The 23,000-nt window shown below is 46.3% G+C and overlaps 1 protein-coding gene across 21 annotated transcripts in view; it reads left to right on the top strand.

Moving 5' to 3' along the window:
* ABLIM1 (actin binding LIM protein 1) overlaps positions 1-23,000 on the top strand; it is a 1,283,500-nt gene that overhangs the window by 1,056,817 nt on the left and 203,683 nt on the right. For all 21 annotated transcript variants that reach the window (XM_069611893.1, XM_069611883.1, XM_069611888.1 and 18 more), the window contains one exon: positions 20,749-20,836. In XM_069611893.1, the coding sequence (XP_069467994.1) occupies positions 20,749-20,836 (88 nt within the window). The remainder of the gene's footprint in view (positions 1-20,748; positions 20,837-23,000) is intronic.

Genomic DNA, 23,000 nt, shown 5'->3' with positions numbered 1-23,000 from the left:
AATGCCCCGGTGATTCCAGCAATCACGGAGGCGGTAATTCATTCCAAGTCCGGCAGCAACCTCCCAGTTTTTCCGGCTCAGTTACCCCCGGACTTGGAATGAGGTCCAATGTGTGGTGTCAACACATCCACGATAGTTGTGCACAAAAAATTAAAAATCATCAACAAACCTTACTGGACCATCTTTATCGGCCCAACCCTATGACGCTGGAAATCCCTTTGTCTGCCCTCCTCCTGATCATCGCCCCCCCTAGTTTCTCCTTTCGGGGGTCTCAGAAAGCAACGTTATGGAGGTGAGACGCAAGCTAAAGCCGATATCCTGTAAAGGAGATAGCTTTCCTGGCTCGCTCTTTCAAGACTTCCCCAGTTCACTTGTGCCATGTGTAACTACGATCGTCAACCTTTCCTTTGCTGAAGGTTCTGTCCTCGATAGCATCAAGGAAGCTTGGGTTTCGCCTCTACTAAAAAAAGAGAATCTTGATACCAGTGACCCTGGGAATTTTTGCCCGATTACTAACGTCCCCTTTCCCTTTAAAATTTTGGACAAGCTAGCAATAAACCAGTATCAAAGCTAAGTACAGAAAAAGTATATCCTGGCTCCTGGCCAGTCCAGGTTCCGTGTAAACCACGAACCGAAACTGCCCTATTAGATCTCAAATCCAACATCATTGAGATCATTGATAGAGGTAGTCAGGCCTTGCTGCTTCTTTTAGATCTGTCGGCCGCCTTTGATCTTGTTGATCACACCATCATGGCCGTCAGACCAAGTGGGCGGATGCTCTATTTTTGCAGCCAACTGGCTTAGATTGTTCCTTGGCCCTCGCAGTGTCTATGAAACTAAGGACAATGTGCATTCTGCAAAACCAGTTCTGACCTGCGTGGTCCCACAAGGATCATGCCTCTCGCTGTTGTAGTTCAACATCTACATAAAACCTCTGTGTGGCCTCTTTGTGGCCTTAGGGACGTCATTTAGGGATCACCAGGGGTCGCACCTGCGACCCCTGAGCTCTCCCTTGCTACCCCTGAGCTCTCCCTTGCTACCCCTATGGTCTCCCTTGCTACCCCTAAAAAATAAAAAAAAGATTTTTGTTTTTTTAAACGGATGGTCCTGGGCTGGGCCCAGCACCATGGGGCTCTTTGTTTCTGGAGTGGCTGGCTTTATTGTTCAGGCCTCTTAAAACTATACAGGGGGTTCCACAAGTGGACAACTTTGAGCTGTGACCCTAAATAAGAAAGAAGAGAAATAACAAATAATTTGTTTTTCTGGAATTATATACAATAAATGCTAGACTCATTAAAGGTTTATTTCAGGCACACTTCAAGGGGTGAGTGACTGATTTAGTCTGTTCTTAAACACCTCAAATTCACAATGCAGACAAAAACTCCAAAAAACATTTAGAATAGAATAAGCATTAATTTCGGACTAATTATTTTGCTTTTTGCAAATTGCAGTTATAGTGTGTTTTTTTCTGCTGTTGTCTCTGTTATGAGCATCACAAGACATTCCATCTCAGGGTCCTCGGTCTCTTGACAAAAAGCTTGTGTGTACAGTGTAGAAATGTTTGACCATAGCACATAAAGTGGCCCTTGATTTCATTGTGCCAAAATGAATGCCTTGTTGTAATGTGTCTATCTTTCCTATCTCCATGGTATGCTGTTCAGGATGCTTGTTTGCATGTATGAGTGCCCAGAGTACGGGATATCATGTGAGGCCAAACTCTGAAGGCTGAAAAGTAGATCCATGCAGGCTTGACATGTGGCCAACTTTACACCAGACCTGCAGATGAACTGGCTTGCTGTTAAATCTGTTACCAGCTTAATGGTATCCACTACAGAGTGTAATTTGGTTTCTGACTTTGAGAACATTCAGGCATGTAATTGCTCATTTTACTATAGCTGGTAAAATAGCTATAGCCGGTAAGATAGCTCAATGGGTTGATCACTCACTGCAGCGATATGTGTGTGATCGGCAGGTTGCAGGTTTGAATCCCGACAAGGCCAACTCAGCCTTTTTATCCTTCTGAGGGTGATAAATGAGTACCAACACTGGTTGGGTGATATTGTATGTTTATTTGTTCTATATAAAGTGTGTAAGGGTAAGTGCTATATAACAACACATCATTATCATTTGGCCTTGGACGTCTGCTTGCATTCACAGTAATTTGGTAATATGGGCCTATACACACTGATATTAACGATGCATATGGTGATCCATTCTTGTATGAAATGTATATCACATTACAGTGATATTGTAACCATTTTGTGTATTGTACTTAGGAACAATGCTATGTGATGACACTTCCTATTTTGTCACAGGGCGAAACGTCGTGTTCCATCGCTTCCTGTGATTTCACTTCAGGGTGGGGTCAAATAACATCACTTCCTGTGATGTCATCAGGGGGCAAGGATTGAGTGATGTCACTTCCGCTACCCGTATCCCGGACCTAGGACTGGTCTCTACACACCCACAGTACTCATTAATTGACCTTTGAGTCCACCAGGAAACAAATTCTTTTTTGAACTGGTTCAGTATTAGAAATAGCTTACTTTTAGGCTACAAGATTAAGAACTTCTCCTATATACCAGTCTTCAAGAGGCTGGACTCCTGTGGGTGGCCAATTCACTTGTCTCCATACACCACACATGACTATGGCATATTTAGACTGTCTTGTTTATCATGTTCACAGAACAAAGGGTGCTGTTCTAGATTTGTGGTTTTTGTGTATTTGAAATGAATTCTAGTTACAAATACTTTCCTTTGTTATGTTTGTGGTTTTGTTTGTGACACTTGATTTGTTCTCATCAACGCCTGTATGAACTTATATGCATGTACACCATTTGTTGGTAAAAACCTGTAATTCAATATGTACACCATTTGTTGGTGAATACCTGAAATTGAAATTGTTTTACATTTACAAAATTTTGTTTTTTACATTTCAAATTAAATAATGGCTACTAAGTCAATACATCAGTCAGAGTTATTGCTCGCTCGCTCCAGATTGGTGCTTCCGTCTCCAAATGGGTCAGCCGAGGATATAGATTCATTGATATATCCAGAGCATTTTCTGGTTTCAACATTTACTGCTCTTGGAGGCAAACTTTACACAAGCCTCACCTCTAGCTAAATAATCACACGAAAATTAGAAGTGTGCGAAACAATCCATGTGGGCAGGTCAGTTCTCCCCTTGTGTACCACTTACCCCTGGCATTTTGGTGGAATGACGTCCCTGTGTGGCCTGCGCTCCTCTCTGGGTGTTTGTTTTGCAAACTATGCAGAAGACACCCAGATTGTGATTGAACTCTCAGGTCATTACAGCAAAGACCTTGACATGGTAAATACCATCTATAACAGCATACAATCCTGGATGGCCAGAAACTCCTTAGCCCTGAATGATAATCAAACAGAGCTGCTCATTCTGGGCACACAGACTCAAATAAAACGTCTTGATCCGTCCTATGGTAGCTTTCTGATTGCAGGTAACATAATCAAGGTCTCTGAGTACGTGAACACATTGGGGCTCCTTTAAAAAAACATGTGCTCTATCTCAAATCCACTTGTTCCTACTACATTCATGTGTTGGTGCACATTCGCCCATATGTCTCGGAGACCAATAGGGCCATGATTGCGGCTGCTATCATTAATACTAAGCAGGACTATTGCAATAGCTTACTAATAGGTTCACCCCAGGCAAATGTAAAGAGTCTCCAAGTAATACAGAACGGAGTGATGCGTGCCGTATGCGGCATTGGTCGACGCACTCATGTCACCAGTGTACGCAGGAAATTGCACTAGCTCTCGGTCAGCCAAAGAATCAGATTTAAAAGTATTATGATTACCCATAATTGTCTTACAAATAAAGCCCCGTTATCTTTCATATAGAATCTCTAAAGTGCCCTTTTGTCGATCTCTCGTTCTAATAAAGACATCCTCTGACAGCAACCTCGAGTCTTGCTGAAAGAATTGGGTGGCTCAAGCTTTAATCCCTGGGGCCCGAATCTTTGGAACCAACTCCCCCTAGCCCTTAAGAGTTGTGAGTCAACAGTCCAATTTAAAAAACAACTGAAGACATATTTGTTTGACTCAGGACCAGATTAGCCTACACCTAAATCCATTCACATCCCGCCTCTGCTATGACCTTTTTATGTTCCTTGTTGTACTTGTCTGGTGAGCGCTTAGAGGCCCATGGGTGTAAAGCGCGATACAAAAGCTGAATAGATAGATAGACAGATAGACAGACAGACAGACAGACAGACAGACAGATAGATAGATAGATAGATAGATAGATAGATAGATAGATAGATAGATAACATAGTGGGACAAGGTCCATATTGCATGATTTGCCTCAGGTGTTTAGGGGTATGCCAATGTTGTGTCTAGTAAAGAAAATCAGAGTTCTTTCCTTGGAAGAATATTAGACATAGCTAAATTGCCCTTGCTATTTTCAATGCATGGTGAATTTGGCCTTTAATGCATGGAGGATCTATGAAGGAAGGGCCCGGGCCATCCTATGAGTCTTCATTCGGCTTGATGAACATGTGACAAGAAATATGTTTATAATGAAAGAAGATTTTAGAGGCTAAGAATGTTATGTTCTGTTACTGGCATTTGTACTGCGCACCAGGGCCGGCTCGTCCATAATGGGTGAGGGGTCATTGACCTACCTGAACCCTCGCTCACAACGGACGAGCACCGCTAACCCAGTGTATTCACTGAGTGCTCCCCCAGCTGCTTGTTGCAGCTGAGAGAGCGCTCCTGGGCTAGCGTAAACTGTTAAAGGGAAACGTGGTTTCCCTTGGACAGTTTAGTTCTCCAGTGCGCTTGCTCAATGAGGCATGCAAGGCCGGGGAGCATTTTTCTACCCCAGTCTTGCATGGCCCATTGGGGGTGAAGGCTGCTGAACTGCATGTTTGTATGTGAGAGGGAGCGCTCCTGCGCCTCGCCACACATACAAAGTGAAAAGGGCACTGGAGGCGCTGTGTCATCAGCGCTCTGGCACCCGCGTGCAAATGCAGTAACCCGGAAATGCTCTGTGCTTCCTGTTTTGTGTTCTTGTGCGTGCGAGCTGTAGACAAGCGGAATACGGACCAGGGCTGTGGTAAGTCCAAAATGTAATTTTGTATGTGTATGTTCATGTATGTATATGTGTGAGAATGAGCAAGTATTTGATTGATGGGTGATTCTGTGCGTGTGAATAAGCAAGAAAATGCTGTTTGAATTCATGAATATGGGTTTGAATAAGCAGGCAAACGCTTTGAGAATGCTGTTTGAATGTGTGAATGTGTGTTTGAATGAGCGAGTGAATTCTGTTTGAAAGCATTTAAAAAAGCATACTGCATTATGGCTATCCTGTGAAAAAATGTCATGCCAGAGTAAGAAAAGGCTAGACTAATTGCATCAAAATGCATTCTAGCCACGTAATAACACTTATCATGCTTGCTTTATGAGCATGATAGATCAAGCATGAAAATTGTCATTACATGGCTAGAATCCATTGTGATGCAATCAGTCTAGCCATTTCTTACTATGACATGACATTGTTTAATGGGCATCTATGATACAGTATCATAGATGCTCAGTAATCAATGTCTTGCCACAGTAAAACATTTCTAGACGTAATACACCAAATTGCCAGATTAACCACATAATACCACTTATCATACTTGGGCATCTATGATAAAGTAAGCATGATATGTGTTATTGCATGGCTAGACTGGCATTTGATGCAATCAGTCTAACCGTGTCTTACTGTGGCATGACATTTCTTTCTGGGCATCTATGATAAAGCAAGCATGACAAGCGTTGTTAGGCAGAAACCTGTGCAGTTCCCTCTGGAACCACTGCAAAAGATTTAAGACTACAGGTGTTTGGCAGTAAACCCACTTGGTAGCAGTCTGTACCACACAGATTCACTTGGTAGCTGTGGCTGAGCAGTCAGACTTTCCTCAAGAAGAGTTAGGCAGTATGCAGAGTATACACAATAGGTCAAAAGGAACACAGTAGAACAAGCAAACACTGACCAGAGCTTGGTGTAAAAGAGATATAATTATTTATTTTAAACCACATCTAATAAAACACACAGGCACTAATTCTAAGCAGTTCAAAAACACGGTCACTAAAAGATATACACTCCCTTAAAAGAATATTAGACAAGTCTTAAGTAAAGCCCCACTTATTTTCAGACAGCAGTGAGCGCTTATCGCAGATGGCACTCTAATAATTCATTTTAAAAGGGAGAGAAAAGCAGAGTATAAATTGAAACAGATCCCAACACTTTTACAAGAACACAGCAAGAGAGGAAGGGAGAGTCAAACCGTGAAGTTAGAGTTCAGAAAGCCGGATCCACTTTAATAGAATCAGAACGAAATGTGTCCAAGGTCACATGGTTAAAAAGTGCAAAAAAGTCTCGGAAAGGTTCAGAAAGAGTTGGACCAAAAGAAAGGGACCAGTTAAATGGTCATGGTGGCCAGCCCAGTCCAGAAGGTTAAGGGATTATTATTACCTTGTAGCAATCTTTAGAAAGGGAGGCCTGGCGGACACGGTCCCTTAAAGTGGTGAGAATACTCCAGCGGAGGCAGTTGTTCCTGGCAGCGGATGCAAGTCGGTGCTTCATCCGGGGGAAGAGAGGATCTCGTTGGGGAGGAAGACAGGAGTCCGTTGCACTGCCAGGGAAGAAACCAGCCGCGGAGTTCTCAGTTAAAAGGAGCGGTCCTTTTGTTCGCGGTCCAGTGGTAAGTGGCTATCCGGTTACCGGGGTGCTTGGCACGGGCAATTCGACCACAAGACATCCTGGGATACGAGGAAAAAAAGGTAAACTGGTTGTGCCCATCAGTCAGGGGAAGAAGACTCTCCAGCAGGGAGATCTTCTCTGTCGTCGGGAAGTGGTGAGTCGGTTCCGTAGGGCTCCACCGGTGGTGTCGTCGTAGCAGGTAGGCTCAGCTTCTCCTTCGTCGGATTCTCAGGTCCTGTGGCGACTCCTGAAGTTCCAGTCCACAAAGCCCTGCTTTTATGCAGCACACCCCCATTCACTCAGCCTAGCTGTCAATCAAACATGCTAAGTGGTGAGCCGGCTGGCTCACCACTTGGGCCAATCACACCAGAGTGCGACTTGAGTTACCAAGGTAACTCAGTCCAGGGTGCCTAAACCCCCTCCCAGACCCCCTGTGGTACCCAGACAGAGTGGCACCACTTTTGGAAGCTTCTGTGGAGAAGCCCGCCAAAAGTGGAACAAAGGGCTCGACTTGGGTTGGAGTCACAGAAGAGAACACAAACGCCATTTTAGAATCGAGTCCTGGCAAAAAATACCAACCGGCGAATTAATATTAAATAAATAAACCGGCGGGATGTCCGAGGCTATGAGAATTAAATAATTAAAGTTGGTAGCCTCAAACAATGGGAAAATCCCATAGGGATATATTCGCGGTCGAATATAAAAAGTAGTATCCACTGCCACCAGCCAAAACTCAATCAGGGGGGACGGAGACGTGCCCCCTCGACTAACAGACCCCGGGGCAATCGAATTGCCCCGACCAGTACGTCCACAATATGATGGTTTGTACTGGTTTCTGTTCATAATTTGGGACTAGTAAAGCCAATGGTGACTTTACATGCCCTGGGAGACAGTAGTCAGTCCCAGGGTATGGAGTCTATGGTGGAGTGTCACTGCACAGAGGGTGCTGTGTAACACACATAGTAAAAACACATGAGACCCTATGGAGTAAAGGACCCCATAGCCCATAAAACACATTAACAGTCAAAGGAACACCATAAATCATGTCCAAGAGTGGGAGAAAAAGAGTCTCACTCTTGGCAGGAGAAAAAAAACAAACTCCAGAAATCAATTCAGCCTAAACAGAGAATTCTCCCTAACACTCGCCCCCCTCCCCAGACTAAGGGACAGGAGGATTTAATACACTCCTGGATGAATCTCATACCTCTAGTCGATGACATACATCGTAGAGAGACCATCAGCATTTTGGTGGTGACACCCTGACCTATGTTCTATGGTCAAATCAAAGGTTTTCCTTTGTAAGCTATATGACCTACACACCCTTTGAGGAACATCAGTCTTTTTAAAGTTATAGGGGATCTGGTTGACCAGTCCCTCAGAAGTTGTTACAACTTCTGAACCTGTGTTAGGCTTTTCCAAGGGGTCCTTATAAAGGATTCCCTTAGATCTAGAGGGGCCTCCAGAGGTCCTCACCACCTCCCTGTTGGGAGAAGGTTGGGTTTTAGGCCTCTTGGTTGGAGGGGATGGAGATAAGCAAGGTACATGCTTCTTCTTCCTCTTAGATCTACCTTTACCTACTTTAGGAGTTTCCCCCTTAAGTCTAGGAATTGGGTTGGAGTCTTCTGTGGAAGGCCCAACAGTCTGAAGGTTTTTTTGCCTTAGACTTTTCTTTTCTGGTTTTCCACCAGCACTGAGAATTACCAGTCCTCTTACTCCTAGTTAGGGTTCCAGTAGGTCTATCCACCTGTTCCTCAGAAGCAGGGGGAGTCACAGACTCTATAACTGGGGGAACAATGATGGAGCTTGGTTGGGGCTCCCATTTCCCTAATATGTTAGCCTGAAATTTGCCTGGGTCAGAGGTCAACTTACCAACACCAGGGCTTGAAGTGAGGTTCTCCGTAGAGGTTCCCACAGGCTTAGAGTGGTTCCTTAAGGTGGCCTCTCTAGCCAATTTGGTTTGGTTTTGGGTCTCCATACTGGGAGGCCTGGGAGTACTGGATACTTCTCCTAGAGTTCTTAGATCATTCCCCAACAGGACTCTACCAGGCACCTCAGTCTGAACACTGACAGGAATCAACACTGTCATGTCATTACACTGAATGAGGGCTGGTAGAATTGGAACCATTTGGACGGGGCCTCCAGACATCATAGTGGGACCTTTGGGTGCCTTAGCAACATCCTCAGGACTGAAAAAGCTTTCATCCACTACTGTTCTGCTGGCCCCAGAGTCTCACCTGGCAGGGGTATCATGGCCATTGAGAAGAACACTGTTCATGTAATAAACTTTAGAGTTTTCTGGTATGGAGTTGTACACACTCCTATTCTGATCACTAACCAGACCCATGGACTCTACTGTTACACTTGCTTGAAAACCCACAGGTTCTTCAGCAAAGACTTCAAAGTGAGCACTAGCTATTTGGACTTCCTCCTCAGGAGTGAAGGCTAAGGAGACTGTGCTGATCCCTGTAGGTTTACCCTTACATCTGGGATCTCCTTTGATGTGGTCAGTTGCCCCACAGAGATAGCATGTTCCAAATGCTCTCTGGAAGGGTGGCTTGGCCTGACCTCCTTCTGGTTTGTGACCAGAAGGTTCACTAGCCTGTTGTGGTTTACCCTGGGGCTTACCCTGGTTATTTTGTTGTTTTGGGCCCTCTTTGGGGTGGGAGGTATTAGAAATCTCTTGGTTCCCTTTTGGTGGCTGCTTTCCCTCATCCTTTTTCTGAGTGACCCCTGAATCCTTGTGAGTAGCCCTGTTGGAAACCCACAAGTCAGCAGCCTTAGCTAGTTTCCTGGAATCTAATTCCTTTGAATCAGCCAAGTGCTGTCTGAGCTCAGGAGAGCAGGCATCATAGAATGACTCCAACATTACAAGATTTCTCATTCCCTCATAAGCGTTCACCTTGTAACCCTTAATCCATCCCTCTAAGTTTTTCAAACACTCACTCATCCAGGTAGCCCACGGGGTACCATTATTCTTTTTGAGGGTCCTAAACCTCTTAAGGTACTGGGAAGGGGCCTTCCCAAACCTAGCTATCAAAGCTAGCTTCACACATTCATAATCCTTCCTATCCTCCTCCCCCAACTCCATTACCACATCAGTTGCAACAGGGGGAAGCCTAGAGAACAACCAGGGAAGTAACTCATTCCCTGTGATGTCCTGGAGCCCATGATTATACTGAAACATTTTTAACCAATCCAACACATCCAATTTAGGTTCATACATACCCACTAATTCCTTAGGCATCCGGGGTCTTTTGGGACTGGAACTCTTAGAGGAACCAGAGGAGAGAGAAGCATTTTCCACAGACAACTTCTTCATTTCCAGTTCATGATTAAGCTCTATTTCTCTGAGTCTTAACTCAGCTTGCTTCTGCTCAGCCTGGGCATTCATTCTTCTGAACTCTAGCTCTTGGTTTCTTTTAGATTGAGCAATAAAACGTTTGTACTCTAATTCAAGCTTCATTTGTTCAAGTTCAAAATAAGCAGGGTTACATGTAGGACCTGGTATAGGCCCAGTTGGTACAGTAGGTAAGGCAGACAGAGGCTCAGAGTGGCTAACTTTATTAGGTTCACTTTCCTCTTCTGACTCATTATCAAGACTTTGATTCAGATCAATACCATCACTGTTTTCTACATTTACTGGGGAGGGGGGTAGATTCCTCTGTACCACCCAGACTTTGGTTTTCTAACAATCTTTCTAGAAATTCCATTTTCTTGCCCTTCTCAGAGAGATTCTTAGATTCTTATGTCTACACAATACTTTTAAGCAATCTGCAGTTTTGGCAGACAATGATTCTAGGGTATAACTCTCCATAGCAGACATAGTTAGAAAATCAGCTTTTTAGTGCTAAGCTTTGTGGTTAGTTGTCCTAAAGTGTTGAAAAAGCACACTAAAGTGTATACTCAATACAAATCCCACGGCTGTACACCAGTGTTAGGCAGAAACCTGTGCAGTTCCCTCTGGGACCACTGCAAAAAGATTTAAGACTACAGGTGTTTGGCAGTAAACCCACTTGGTAGCAGTCTGTACCACACAGATTCACTTGGTAGCTGTGGCTGAGAAGTCAGACTTCCCTCAAGAAGAGTTAGGCAGTATACAGAGTATTCACAATAGGTCAAAAGGAACACAGTAGAACAAGCAAACACTGACCAGAGCTTGGTGTAAAAGAGATATAATTATTTATTTAAAACCACATCTAATAAAACACACAGGCACTAATTTAAGCAGTTCAAAAACACGGTCACTAAAAGATATACACTCCCTTATAAGAATATTAGACAAGTCTTAAGTAAAGCCCCACTTATTTTCAGACAGCGGTGAGCGCTTAACGCAGATGGCACTCTAATAATTCTTTTTAAAAGGGAGAGAAAAGCAGAGTATAAATTGAAACAGATCCCAACACTTTCACAAGAACACAACAAGAGAGGAAGGCAGAGTCAAACCGTGAAGTTAGAGTTCAGAAAGCCGGAACCACTATAAGAGGATCAGAACGAAATGTGTCCTAGGTCACACGGTTAAAAAGTGCACAAAAGTCTCGGAAAGGTTCAGAAAGAGTTGGACCAAAAGAAAGGGACCAGTTAGATGGTCAAGGCGGCCAGCCCAGTCCAGAAGGTTAAGGGATTATTATTACCTTGTAGCAATCTTTAGAAAGGGAGGCCTGGCGGACCCGGTACCTTAAAGTGGTGAGAATACTCCAGCGGGGGCAGTTGTTCCTGGCAGCGGATGCAAGTCGGTGCTTCGTCCGGGGGAAGAGAGGATATCGTCGGGGAGGAAGACAGGAGTCCGTTGCACTGCCAGGGAAGAAACCAGCCGCAGAGTTCTCAGTTAAAAGGAGCGGTCCTTTTGTTCGCGGTCCAGTGGTAAGTGGCTATCCGGTTGCCGGGGTGCTTGGCACGGGCGATTCGACCACAAGACGTCCTTGGATGCGAGGAAAAGAAGGTAAACTGGTTGTGCCCACCAGTCAGGGGAAGAAGACTCTCCAGTAGGGAGATCTTCTCTGTCGTCGGGAAGTGGTGAGTCGGTTCCGCAGGGCTCCACCGGTGGTGTCCTCGTAGCAGGTCGGCTCAGCTTCTCCCTCGTCGGATTCTCAGGTCCTGTGGCGACTTCTGAAGGTCCAGTCCCCAAAGCCCTGCTTTTATGCAGCACACCCCCATTCACTCAGCCTAGCTGTCAATCAAACATGCTAAGTGGTGAGCCGGCCGGCTCACCACTTGGGCCAATCACACCAGAGTGCGACTTGAGTTACCAAGGTAACTCAGTCCAGGGTGCCTAAACCCCCTCCCACACTCCCTGTGGTACCCAGACAGAGTGGCACCACTTTTGGAGGCTTCTGTGTAGAAGCCCGCCAAAAGTGGAACAAAGGGCTCGACTTGGGTTGGAGTCACAGAAGAGAACACAAACGCCATTTTAGAATCGATTCCTGGCAAAAAATACCAACCAGCGAATTAATATTAAATAAATAAACCGGCGGTATGTTGGAGGCTATGAGAATTAAATAATTAAAGTTGGTAGCCTCGAACAATGGGAAAATCCCATAGGGATATATTCGCGGTCGAATATAAAAAGTAGTATCCACTGCCACCAGCCAAAACTCAATCAGGGGGGACAGAGACGTGCCCCCTCGACTAACAGACCCCGGGGCAATTGAATTGCCCCGACCAGTACGTCCACAATATGATGGTTTGTACTGGTTTCTGTTCATAATTTGGGACTAGTAAAGCCAATGGTGACCTTACATGCCCTGGGAGACAGTAGTCAGTCCCAGGGTATGGAGTCTATGGTGGGGTGTCACTATGACACCCCTGTGTCACTGCACGGAGGGTGCTGTGTAACACACATAGTAAAAACACATGAGACCCTATGGAGTAAAGGACCCCATAGCCCATAAAACACATTAACAGTCAAAGGAAGACCATAAATCATGTCCAAGAGTGGGAGAAAAAGAGTCTCACTCTTGGCAGGAGAAAAAAACAAACTCCAGAAATCCAGCAAAGCTGCTGTGGGACTCACTAGGTTAGGAAATTCAGCCTAAAGAGAGAATTCTCCCTAACACTCGCCCCACCCCCCCAGACTAAGGGACAGGAGGATTTAATCGACTCCTGGATGAATCTCATACCTCTAGTCGATGACATACATCCTAGAGAGACCATCAGCATTTTGGTGGTGACACCCTGACCTGTGCTCAATGGTGAAATCAAACCCTTGCTGGCAGATTGACCATCTCAATAGTTTTGGGTTTTCCCCTTTCATTTGCATTAACCATCTCAAAGGTTGGTGGTCAGTCTGAATGACAAAAGTAGAACCATACAAGTATGGCCTAAACTTCTTCAGAGCCCACACAATAGCAAAACACTCTCGTTCAATGGTTGCCCACCTTGTTTCAAGATCCTTCAGTCAAAGGAACACCATAAATCATGTCCAAGAGTGGGAGAAAAAGAGTCTCACTCTTGGCAGGAGAAAAAAACAAACTCCAGAAATCCAGCAAAGCTGCTGGGGGACTCACTAGGTTAGGAAATTCAGCCTAAACAGAGAATTCTCCCTACCAAGCGTTATTACAAGGCTAGACTGGCATTTTTGTGCAACCAGTCTACCTATAATATCCTACTGTGGCATGGCTTTTATGTATGTAGATTGACCTGCATTGGAGCAGTTAGTTTGAACATGCTTTCTTATTGTGGCATGGCATTTTTAATGGCAAAGCCAACAGGAGTATGTTCTTATGTGCGGGTACTGGCAAGTATTGGTAGAGCCAGTTTTGCCATGTTTTCTTATGGTATCATTACTGGCATTATGTGCCACATGAATATGTTCTTATATGGGAATAGGCATATGTAGGTGCCGTCTGCATGGAAATGTATGTGTGTGAAACTGTTTTTTATACTTGCATATATTATGGGGCAAGACATCATGACAATGCATTGGGAAATGCTCCTGTGCACGTTTGCTGACTTGCATCCATTGTATTTTTCATGAGTTACCCTACAAAACCGATTGCAAACTGTCTGGCTTTTTACCCAATTTTTCACCAAAAATGTGCGGTATAGAGCACCTTTATAACCTATTATTCTAAAACCTCTCTTGTGGAGAGCCTCCAGGCCCCCAGTATTGCTGGGTTGGTTCGGGCTCCCTCGCTGAGTTCGATCACTCTTGACAATCTATGGCAAATATCTATGACCTACCAATTAAACGAATTCACCAGCTGCCATTGCCACACACTATTTGCACAGCCACCAGGCGTTCTGGCAGGTCTGAAAGCGATCGGATGGGTAAGTTAGTGCCGAGAGAGGGAAAATGCAAGGTAGCTTTGCTGCTCTGTTGATGCATGCAGAAACGATTTTGAAAGCTCAAATGCTTCGCCCTGGTTTCAGCATCTGAGCAGGGTCCCTGAGGAAGCTACACCGCAAGGGAGTACTTTATTGCGAGGGAAGTATGATTGCCATAGGGAAAGTGCTTTCCGTGGGATACAAAATCGTGAGTGGGTGGCTGTAGAAAGAAGGCGTGGTCAAAGTGTGCTAGGCGTACTTACAGGAGGGGCAGTTGGCGTAGGCAAGGACCGCCTTCCCCAAATAATACATCACAAAGCCCTGCAAACATGGATTTTAGGTCTGTTTTTTCTGCATACAGTAAATCAGCTTTCCTCAGGTTCTAAATAAATTGCAATCTGTACATCAGTTTCTCACCCAGTAGGTAAGCAATTCAATTAGTGAGTAGATCACCTGCAATGTGTGACGCTTTTCCTTTAGTGCTCCTTTAGGGTTCGAGCCCCCCTGCTGTCTTACTGTCCCGTGATAACCTGTAGCTACAAAACCTGTCTCCTTTGTGTTATCGAGAGGTTTTCCACAGCATGAAGCCACAGAGAAGGGCTAGGAGTATGCATGCATCCTAGGACTGGGAGTATGCAGGCATCCTCATCCTGGGAATATGCATGCATGCTAGGGCTGGGAGTTTGCATGCGTCCTAGGGCTGGGAGTATGCATGCCCCCTAGGGCTAGGAGTATGCATGCATCCTCGGGCTGGGAGTATGCATGTATCCTCGGGCTGGGAGTATGCATGCATCCTCGGGCTGGGAGTATGCATGCATCCTCGGGCTGGTAGTATGCATGCATCCTCAGCCTGGGAGTATGCATGCATCCTCAACCTGGGAATATGCATGCATGCTAGGGCTGGGAGTTTGCATGCGTCCTAGGGCTGGGAGTATGCATGCGTCCTAGGGCTGGGAGTATGCATGCATCCTAGGGCTGGGAGTATGCATGCGTCCTAGGGCTGGGAGTATGCATGCATCCTCAGCCTGGGAGTATGCATGCATCCTCGGGCTGGGAGTATGCATGCGTCCTAGGGCTGGGAGTATGCATGCGTCCTAGGGCTGGGAGTATACATGCATCCTAGGGCTGGGAGTATGCAGGCATCTTAGGGCTGGGAGTATGCATGTATCCTAGGGCTGGGAGTATACATGCATCCTCGGGCTGGGAGTATGCATGCGTCCTAGGGCTGGGAGTATGCATGCGTCCTAGGGCTGGGAGTATGCATGCATCCTAGGGCTGGGAGTATGCATGCGTCCTAGGGCTGGGAGTATGCATGCATCCTCAGCCTGGGAGTATGCATGCATCCTCGGGCTGGGAGTATGCATGCGTCCTAGGGCTGGGAGAATGCATGCGTCCTAGGGCTGGGAGTATGCATGCGTCCTAGGGCTGGGAGTATGCATGCATCCTAGGGCTGGGAGTATGCATGCGTCCTAGGGCTGGGAGTATGCATGCATCCTAGGGCTGGGAGTATGCATGCGTCCTAGGGCTGGGAGTATGCATGCATCCTAGGGCTGGAAGTATGCATGCGTCCTAGGGCTGGGAGTATGCATGCATCCTCAGCCTGGGAGTATGCATGCATCCTCGGGCTGGGAGTATGCATGCGTCCTAGGGCTGGGAGTATGCATGCGTCCTAGGGCTGGGAGTATGCATGCATCCTAGCGCTGGGAGGATGCATGCATCCTAGGGCTGGGAGTATGCATGCATCCTAGGGCTGGACGTATGCATGCGTCCTAGGGCTGGGAGTATGCCTGTATCCTAGGGCTGGGAGTATGCATGCGTCCTAGGGATGGGAGTATGCCTGTATCCTAGGGCTAGGAGTATGCATGCATCCTCGGGCTGGGAGTATGCATGCATCCTCGGGCTGGGAGTATGCATGCATCCTAGGGCTGGGAGTAAGCATGCATCCAAGGGCTGGGAGTATGCCTGTATCCAAGGGCTGGGAGTATGCATGCATCCTCGGGCTGGGAGTATGCAGGCATCCTAGGGCTGGGAGTATGCATGCATCCTCGGGCTGGGAGTATGCAGGCATCCTAGGGCTGGGAGTATGCAGGCATCCTAGGGCTGGGAGTATGCAGGCATTTTAGGGCTGGGAGTATGCATATATCCTAGGGCTGGGAGTATACATGCATCCTCGGGCTGGGAGTATGCATGCGTCCTAGGGCTGGGAGTATGCATGCGTCCTAGGGCTGGGAGTATGCATGCATCCTAGGGCTGGGAGTATGCATGCGTCCTAGGGCTGGGATTATGCATGTATCCTAGGGCTGGGAGTATGCATGCATCCTAGGGCTGGGAGTATGCAGGCATCCTAGGGCTGGGAGTATGCATGCATCCTAGGGCTGGGAGTATGCATGCATCCTCGGGCTGGGAGTATGCAGGCATCCTAGGGCTGGGAGTATACAGGCATCTTAGGACTGGGAGTATGCATGTATCCTAGGGCTGGGAGTATACATGTATCCTCGGGCTGGGAGTATGCATGCGTCCTAGGGCTGGGAGTATGCATGTATCCGCGGGCTGGGAGTATGCATGCATCCTAGGGCTGGGAGTATGCAGGCATCTTAGGGCTGGGAGTATGCATGTATCCTAGGGCTGGGAGTATGCATGTATCCTCGGGCTGGGAGTATGCATGCATCCTAGGGCTGGGAGTATGCAGGCATCTTAGGGCTGGGAGTATGCATGTATCCTAGGGCTGGGAGTATGCATGTATCCTAGGGCTGGGAGTATGCATGCGTCCTAGGGCTGGGAGTATGCCTGTATCCTAGGGCTGGGAGTATGCAGGCATCCTAGGGCTGGGAGTATGCCTGTATCCTAGGGCTGGGAGTATGCATGCGTCCTAGGGCTGGGAGTATGCCTGTATCCTAGGGCTGGGAGTATGCATGCGTCCTAGGGATGGGAGTATGCCTGTATCCTAGGGCTGGGAGTATGCATGCGTCCTAGGGCTGGGAGTATGCATGTATCCTAGGGCTGGGAGTATGCATGCATCCTAGGGATGGGAGTATACATGTATCCTAGGGCTGGGAGTATGCATGCATCCTAGGGCTGGGAGTATGCATGTATCCTAGGGCTGGGAGTATGCATGCATCCTAGGGCTGGGAGTATGAATGCGTCCTAGGGATGGGAGTATACATGCGTCCTAGGGCTGGGAGTATGCATGTATCCTAGGGCTGGGAGTATGCATGTATCCTAGGGCTGGGAGTATGCATGCATCCTAGGGCTGGGAGTATACATGTATCCTCCGGCTGGGAGTATGTATGTACCTTCTAGGGATCTAAAGTCTGTAGAAGATGTTTACTTATCACTTGCCTGTTTTACTCTGCTTTCAGCTGTTCGGTGTAGGGGCAGGGAGTACGCTTGGAGAATAATGAAGTTAAAGGGGGGTCGGGTGCATGTTCTGCTCCCTCAGTGATAAACCCAGGGATTTCACCCAGTTGGGTTTGCACTAGGAACCATCTCTGTATAATCCATGCACCATACAGCAGCCCGGGGGATGATAAGGGGGGGGGAGCACCATAACCCCCCGTTTATCTTCAGCTGTCCCTGTAATCACTGATGAGATTACCTGTGAGAGAGCACTAATGTTAGCTACTTGCTGCTTTGCATAAAATCAAATAGCATTTTGTGAACACGAGAATGAACACAAATGTATTCATATGATATATCCTTGACAGTGATTCAAGCCTGCAAGCCAGAGCCCATAATGCACAGGGACCTTAGTGCTTATTCCATTTATAATGACACCCTATTAGTAAAATGACTGCAAACCACAAGCCATGTATACTTTTTGGATATACTCAGACTTTCACAGCATATGAATCAATCTGTCCCTTGCACATGTCACCCATGCAGTCCTTCAGGTGCCAAAAACAAGGGGGTCTTGGGAGTCCCTCTGCCGGACATTAGTCCCAGTTATGAGAGACTCAGACAGAGTTTTTAGCTCACAATCTCTCACAGGGGAGAAATATCTAAAACATATCAGTCTTTGTCCTGCTCTGGGGCAGTCCAGCACTGAAATGCCTGGCAATTCTACACTGAACAACAGTACCAACAGCAACCCCAGACACGTGTTTCGCTCTGGTTGGACCTTATCAGTAGGGTGGAGCTGTGCCTCTCTAAGAATAGTGAGCAAGGGGTCCACGTCTGGATTCCCCTATTAACTTAGGGTGAGATCCAAAGTTACTTAAATATGCAAAAAACAAGGGGGGTCCTGGGAGTCCATCTGCCAGACATTAGTCCCAGTTAGGAGAGACTTACCCACAGTCTTTGGCTCACTATCTCTCACAGAGGAGAAATATCCCAAACATATCAGTCTTTGTCCTGCCCAGGGGCAGTCCAGCACCGAAACACTAAGCTATTCTCCTCTGAACAAGAGTACTAACAGCAACCCCAGCTGCTTACTCCTGGGCGACTGAGGCAACTTTTGAAGACGACACCTACCCCTGGCCCAGCCCACTTAATACCCTGGACAGGGAGCAGCTAGAGAGGCACCAACCAATCATTTGGGCACATGCCATCCTTAGTTACTCACCGCAAGTTGAGTACTCATTTCTTCCGTGCATTTAAGGTACCTTGTGCTGTTTTATTAGGTGATTAAGATTCCATTTGCACACGTGGAAACTCTAGCAGGGGGGTGGGGGAAAAGGGGCTTCAATTAACGTGCATGCCCCTTCGGTCCCACCCAGGTGGAAATCATTCTGCGCGGTGTAATGTTTTGATCCTCATGCAATCATTAGGAAGGCGCAGCACAATGTTAGCTCTTGGAAATGAGGTCTTCTCTCAGCGTAGAGCGGCAGCGCTTTATTTGGTTCAAGTGGCCAATATGATGGTGTCCTGGGCCCTTCAGCTGTTACTTGGCTCAGCAACTTCTTTGCGATCCAAATGAGTCAAAAGCATGAATTCACTCGGTGTTGCTGGGTTACTGTGCATTGCATTTACTCGCAGAATGTGTCGCGTTTTAAAAGCATGAATTCACTCGGTGTTGCTGGGTTACTGTGCATTGCATTTACTCGCAGAATGTGTCGCGTTTTAAAAGCATGAATTCACTCGGTGTTGCTGGGTTACTGTGCATTGCATTTACTCGCAGAATGTGTCGCGTTTTAAAAGCATGAATTCACTCAGTGTTGCTGGGTTACTGTGCATTGCATTTACTCGCAGAATGTGTCGCGTTTTAAAAGCATGAATTCACTCGGTGTTGCTGGGTTACTGTGCATTGCATTTACTCGCAGAATGTGTCGCGTTTTAAAAGCATGAATTCACTCGGTGTTGCTGGGTTACTGTGCATTGCATTTACTCGCAGAATGTGTCGCGTTTTAAAAGCATGAATTCACTCGGTGTTGCTGGGTTACTGTGCATTGCATTTACTCGCAGAATGTGTCGCGTTTTAAAAGCATGAATTCACTCGGTGTTGCTGGGTTACTGTGCATTGCATTTACTCGCAGAATTTGTCGCGTTTTTCACAGCGCATTTTGCTGCATATATATGGGGGGGTTTAAGGGAATAATTAAGGTAGAGGGTTGAAGGGCGGCAGACTGCGGGGGATCTCCCACCGCACATATATGTGGCAAAATGCACCTGACCAAAACATTAAAAAAATGACGAAATCTCCTACCAGGAAAGGTTTTCGACCAGATCAACCCAAACCATTCCCTCTGATCTAATATGGGCTGTCACTTGGTCGAACCTGTGCAGCCCCCACCCGCCTCCCAAGCCATCATTAGCCTGGTATTGGGGCACTGTAAATGCCTTAACAGGTCCCTGTGAATTCTTCTGTCAGCTTGCCTCACTTCATTGCCGGCGCATCTCCCTTCACGGCTGCGACCGCGACGGGATAATGCATCCCGCGATTCCCGCCAATGTTGCTGTAGGACGGGGCCCCGGCAGGGCTCTAGCTCAGTCCCACTTTATGGAGACTGCCGGGGCCCAGCCCCGGCAGGCCCCGGCCCACTTTAAGCACTGCTCTTACAGTACCTCACTTGCCGAAATTCGGAGTGCTTAGAAGTCATTTATAATGTACACTTAAGAAAAAGCCTCAGTCGTACTTTTAACAGGCTTTAAGTGTTTTTCTGTTTATAATACATTTAATGGACAGCCATATGCACGCCACATAGTCATGTGTCCCTTGTTATTATGTTCTTATAATGCAACTTCCCATGGTGCGTTAGAACAGGTCTGCGCAACCTGTGGCTCTCCAGATGTTTTCAACTACAACTCCCATCAGCCCTGCCTAGCATAGCCAAAAGCGAGGAAATCATCGGGGTCATAGTCTAAAACATCTGGAGAGCCAGAGGTTGCAGACGCCAGCTGTAGAGAATCAAAGACTGAAGTCACTCCTTGTGATGCCAATTTCTTTACTGTCCTTTCCAACAATGTCTATCCATAAATAAATTAAGGCATCACCCGCCTCTCTCCACACAGGATCCCGCAAATCCCAGACCTGCTATATAGAAACAGTACATAGGATTGTTGCCCCTGTTTATTTTAAAATGTTCTGATGAATTGTTTTGATGAAGTCGGACTGATTTAATAATGTTTTACTTAAAAAAAATAATATTGTAAAGGTTGTATGCTCTACCGCTAGGTGTCAGTATCCTCCTTCACTTCCTTGTCTGCCGGTGTAATTAACACAGGCGCTTGGGAAAGGGAGAACTTGCGCAATATAATGTTTCCCATCGCAACAGAATAAGGGTGGACTGACTGCATCTTCTTGCCTTTTGTTTTGGTCCTAGGCGGGTGACAAACATTACCACCCCAGCTGCGCGCGATGCAGCAGATGCAACCAGATGTTCACGGAAGGCGAAGAGATGTACCTGCAAGGTAAGTCCCCTCCCCTCCGGGCTGTACACTCAGTGTGGCCAACAGTTGTCCTCCATGGCCCATTAGTTGCATTGAATTTATCAGGAAAACATGCTGCAATACTGGAATTCATAAAATGTAGTTGGCTCTATGAAATGAACATTTTGTAAACAGGGAGGTGTGCCTAGCCATCTATCCCAAGGTTTTAGATAATGCAAGTTATTTGAAGAGTTTTTCATAAACAATTTAAAGGTTTCTAAAGTTTTTTTAATAAAAAACTGTTGAGGCATTTGAAACAAAGGTGTAGTGTGCACAGATTGCCAGAAATCCAGAATATTTACACCCAGGATCTCTCCCTCTACTGCCCAGCCTTCACACGCGCAGCTGTGCCTGACAGGTGCCATCAGGCAATAACGCAAACCAATTATTGCCCTGAATGAGACACATACCTCTGCATAATGAGTCTTCAAATTGCCCATAAAATAAATACCCCAATGGGCAAAAACCTGTGCAGGGTTAGGGAGTTTGCCAAAGTGCGTGCTATTTATTTGTATTGCTTTCACAACCAGAATAAAAAAACCTTGTATCTGAAATTCATTTTTCTCGTGGGGAGTCACAGTTTGTGGCTCCCTGTGGCCGGTGTGATATTGGTCACTGCTCAATTGAAGACATTCAAGCCATGATAGTAGCCCAAGAAAATTCTGGATCCCGGCCGGCGGCGGCGGTTGTCCAACTCCAGGCCTCGAGGGCCATAAACCTGACGGGTTTTCAGGACATACCTCATTAATATTCGTGTGGGTACATTTGCATACATTTAGAATCATTGTATGCACATTTCTCATGAATATTGATGAGGGGTATCCTGGAAATCCAACATGGATCCGGCCCTCGATAGCTGGCCTGGAGTTGGACAACCAAGAAAGTCTTGCTACGCGGGCTGGTATCTTTTGCCAATATTTTGCCGAGATTGTAATGACGAATAGGATCCCATGCTCTTGGAAACAATCACTCTTGATGCCGGTTTTTAAGTCCGGCACCAGAGATAATCCTGCTAATTATAGGCTTCTTGGCATGAAGTAAAGTAAAGTTCTGGCAAAGTAAAGTTTTTACCACAGTATTACTCAGATCCTGAGCAGAGGGATATATGCGCATGTCATTTTAAATGTTACCCATCCTGGCTTTCGGAGCCATTGTGTGGCCACTTAGAATATATTAATTTTCAGGGCCTTACGTTTCAGCCAAAACAGGCTAAGGTTCACCATTGTGTGTGGCATTTATCAACTATAGTCAAGCTTTTGATGGTGTAAAGAGGGCCAAATTGTGGCTAAAACTTGTGGATTGGGGCATTAACAAATTAAAAAGACCGTTTTTTTTCCAGCCGATTTTGTGCAGCCTTTAATGTTCTAAATACATCAATTCCTCCCCACTCCGCCCTTTGAAATCTGGGATTATCGCCCCAGAACACACCTTCAACCTCTGCCCAGCGCCAACCCCGCCTTACACACAAATGCTCACACTCAGACACACTCCTTCTCCCCAGCCTCCACCCCACTAGAAACACTGTCCCCTTCCACACGCTAACAAACAATTTCCTGAAACCCGCCTTCCCTTGCCCGTCTCGGTCAGCCTGTCAGCCACTGCGTGCACTTGTGTGTGGCAGCGGTGTGACAGTTAAGATTTAGAAAAACCGCTCTGATCGTTCTCAGAGTGGTCTTTCTAAATCGGTCTATTTTATTTTTGGGAAAATGAAAACAACATTTTTACTTAGTAACGTTCTCAAATGCCACTGCTTATTTACGCAGGTGACGTAATTGCCATGGATCATACTCAGGTCGGTCTCCAAAGAACAATGACATTTGTTATGAATTATTCCAGTGCGAACGACCTGAGCATGAACCATGGGAAAATGCACGTAATGTATTTCGGAGTGAAGCGGGATCCACCCGCTGTGGATGTGGACGTGGGTGCACTGTTTGTGGATCCTTTTGTGATCGATCTCGCCTCGACATATATATATTTAGGGTCCTTGAGAAAAAGATCGGAAAAGGAGTTTTCGATGGGTATTGAATGAAAAGCCCTCAGGAAATTAGGAGCTATTATGAATTACATTAGCTCACGTAACGGCTACAGTCTGGCGGGACTGATTAGAATTTATAAGCAAGGCATTGTACCTGCCATTTTATTT

Source organism: Ambystoma mexicanum, chromosome 8 (genome assembly GCF_040938575.1).
Source record: "Ambystoma mexicanum isolate Mex_15411 chromosome 8, UKY_AmexF1_1, whole genome shotgun sequence".
NCBI classification, from domain to species: Eukaryota; Metazoa; Chordata; class Amphibia; order Caudata; family Ambystomatidae; genus Ambystoma; species Ambystoma mexicanum.
This window is presented reverse-complemented; position numbering and strand designations above follow the sequence as displayed.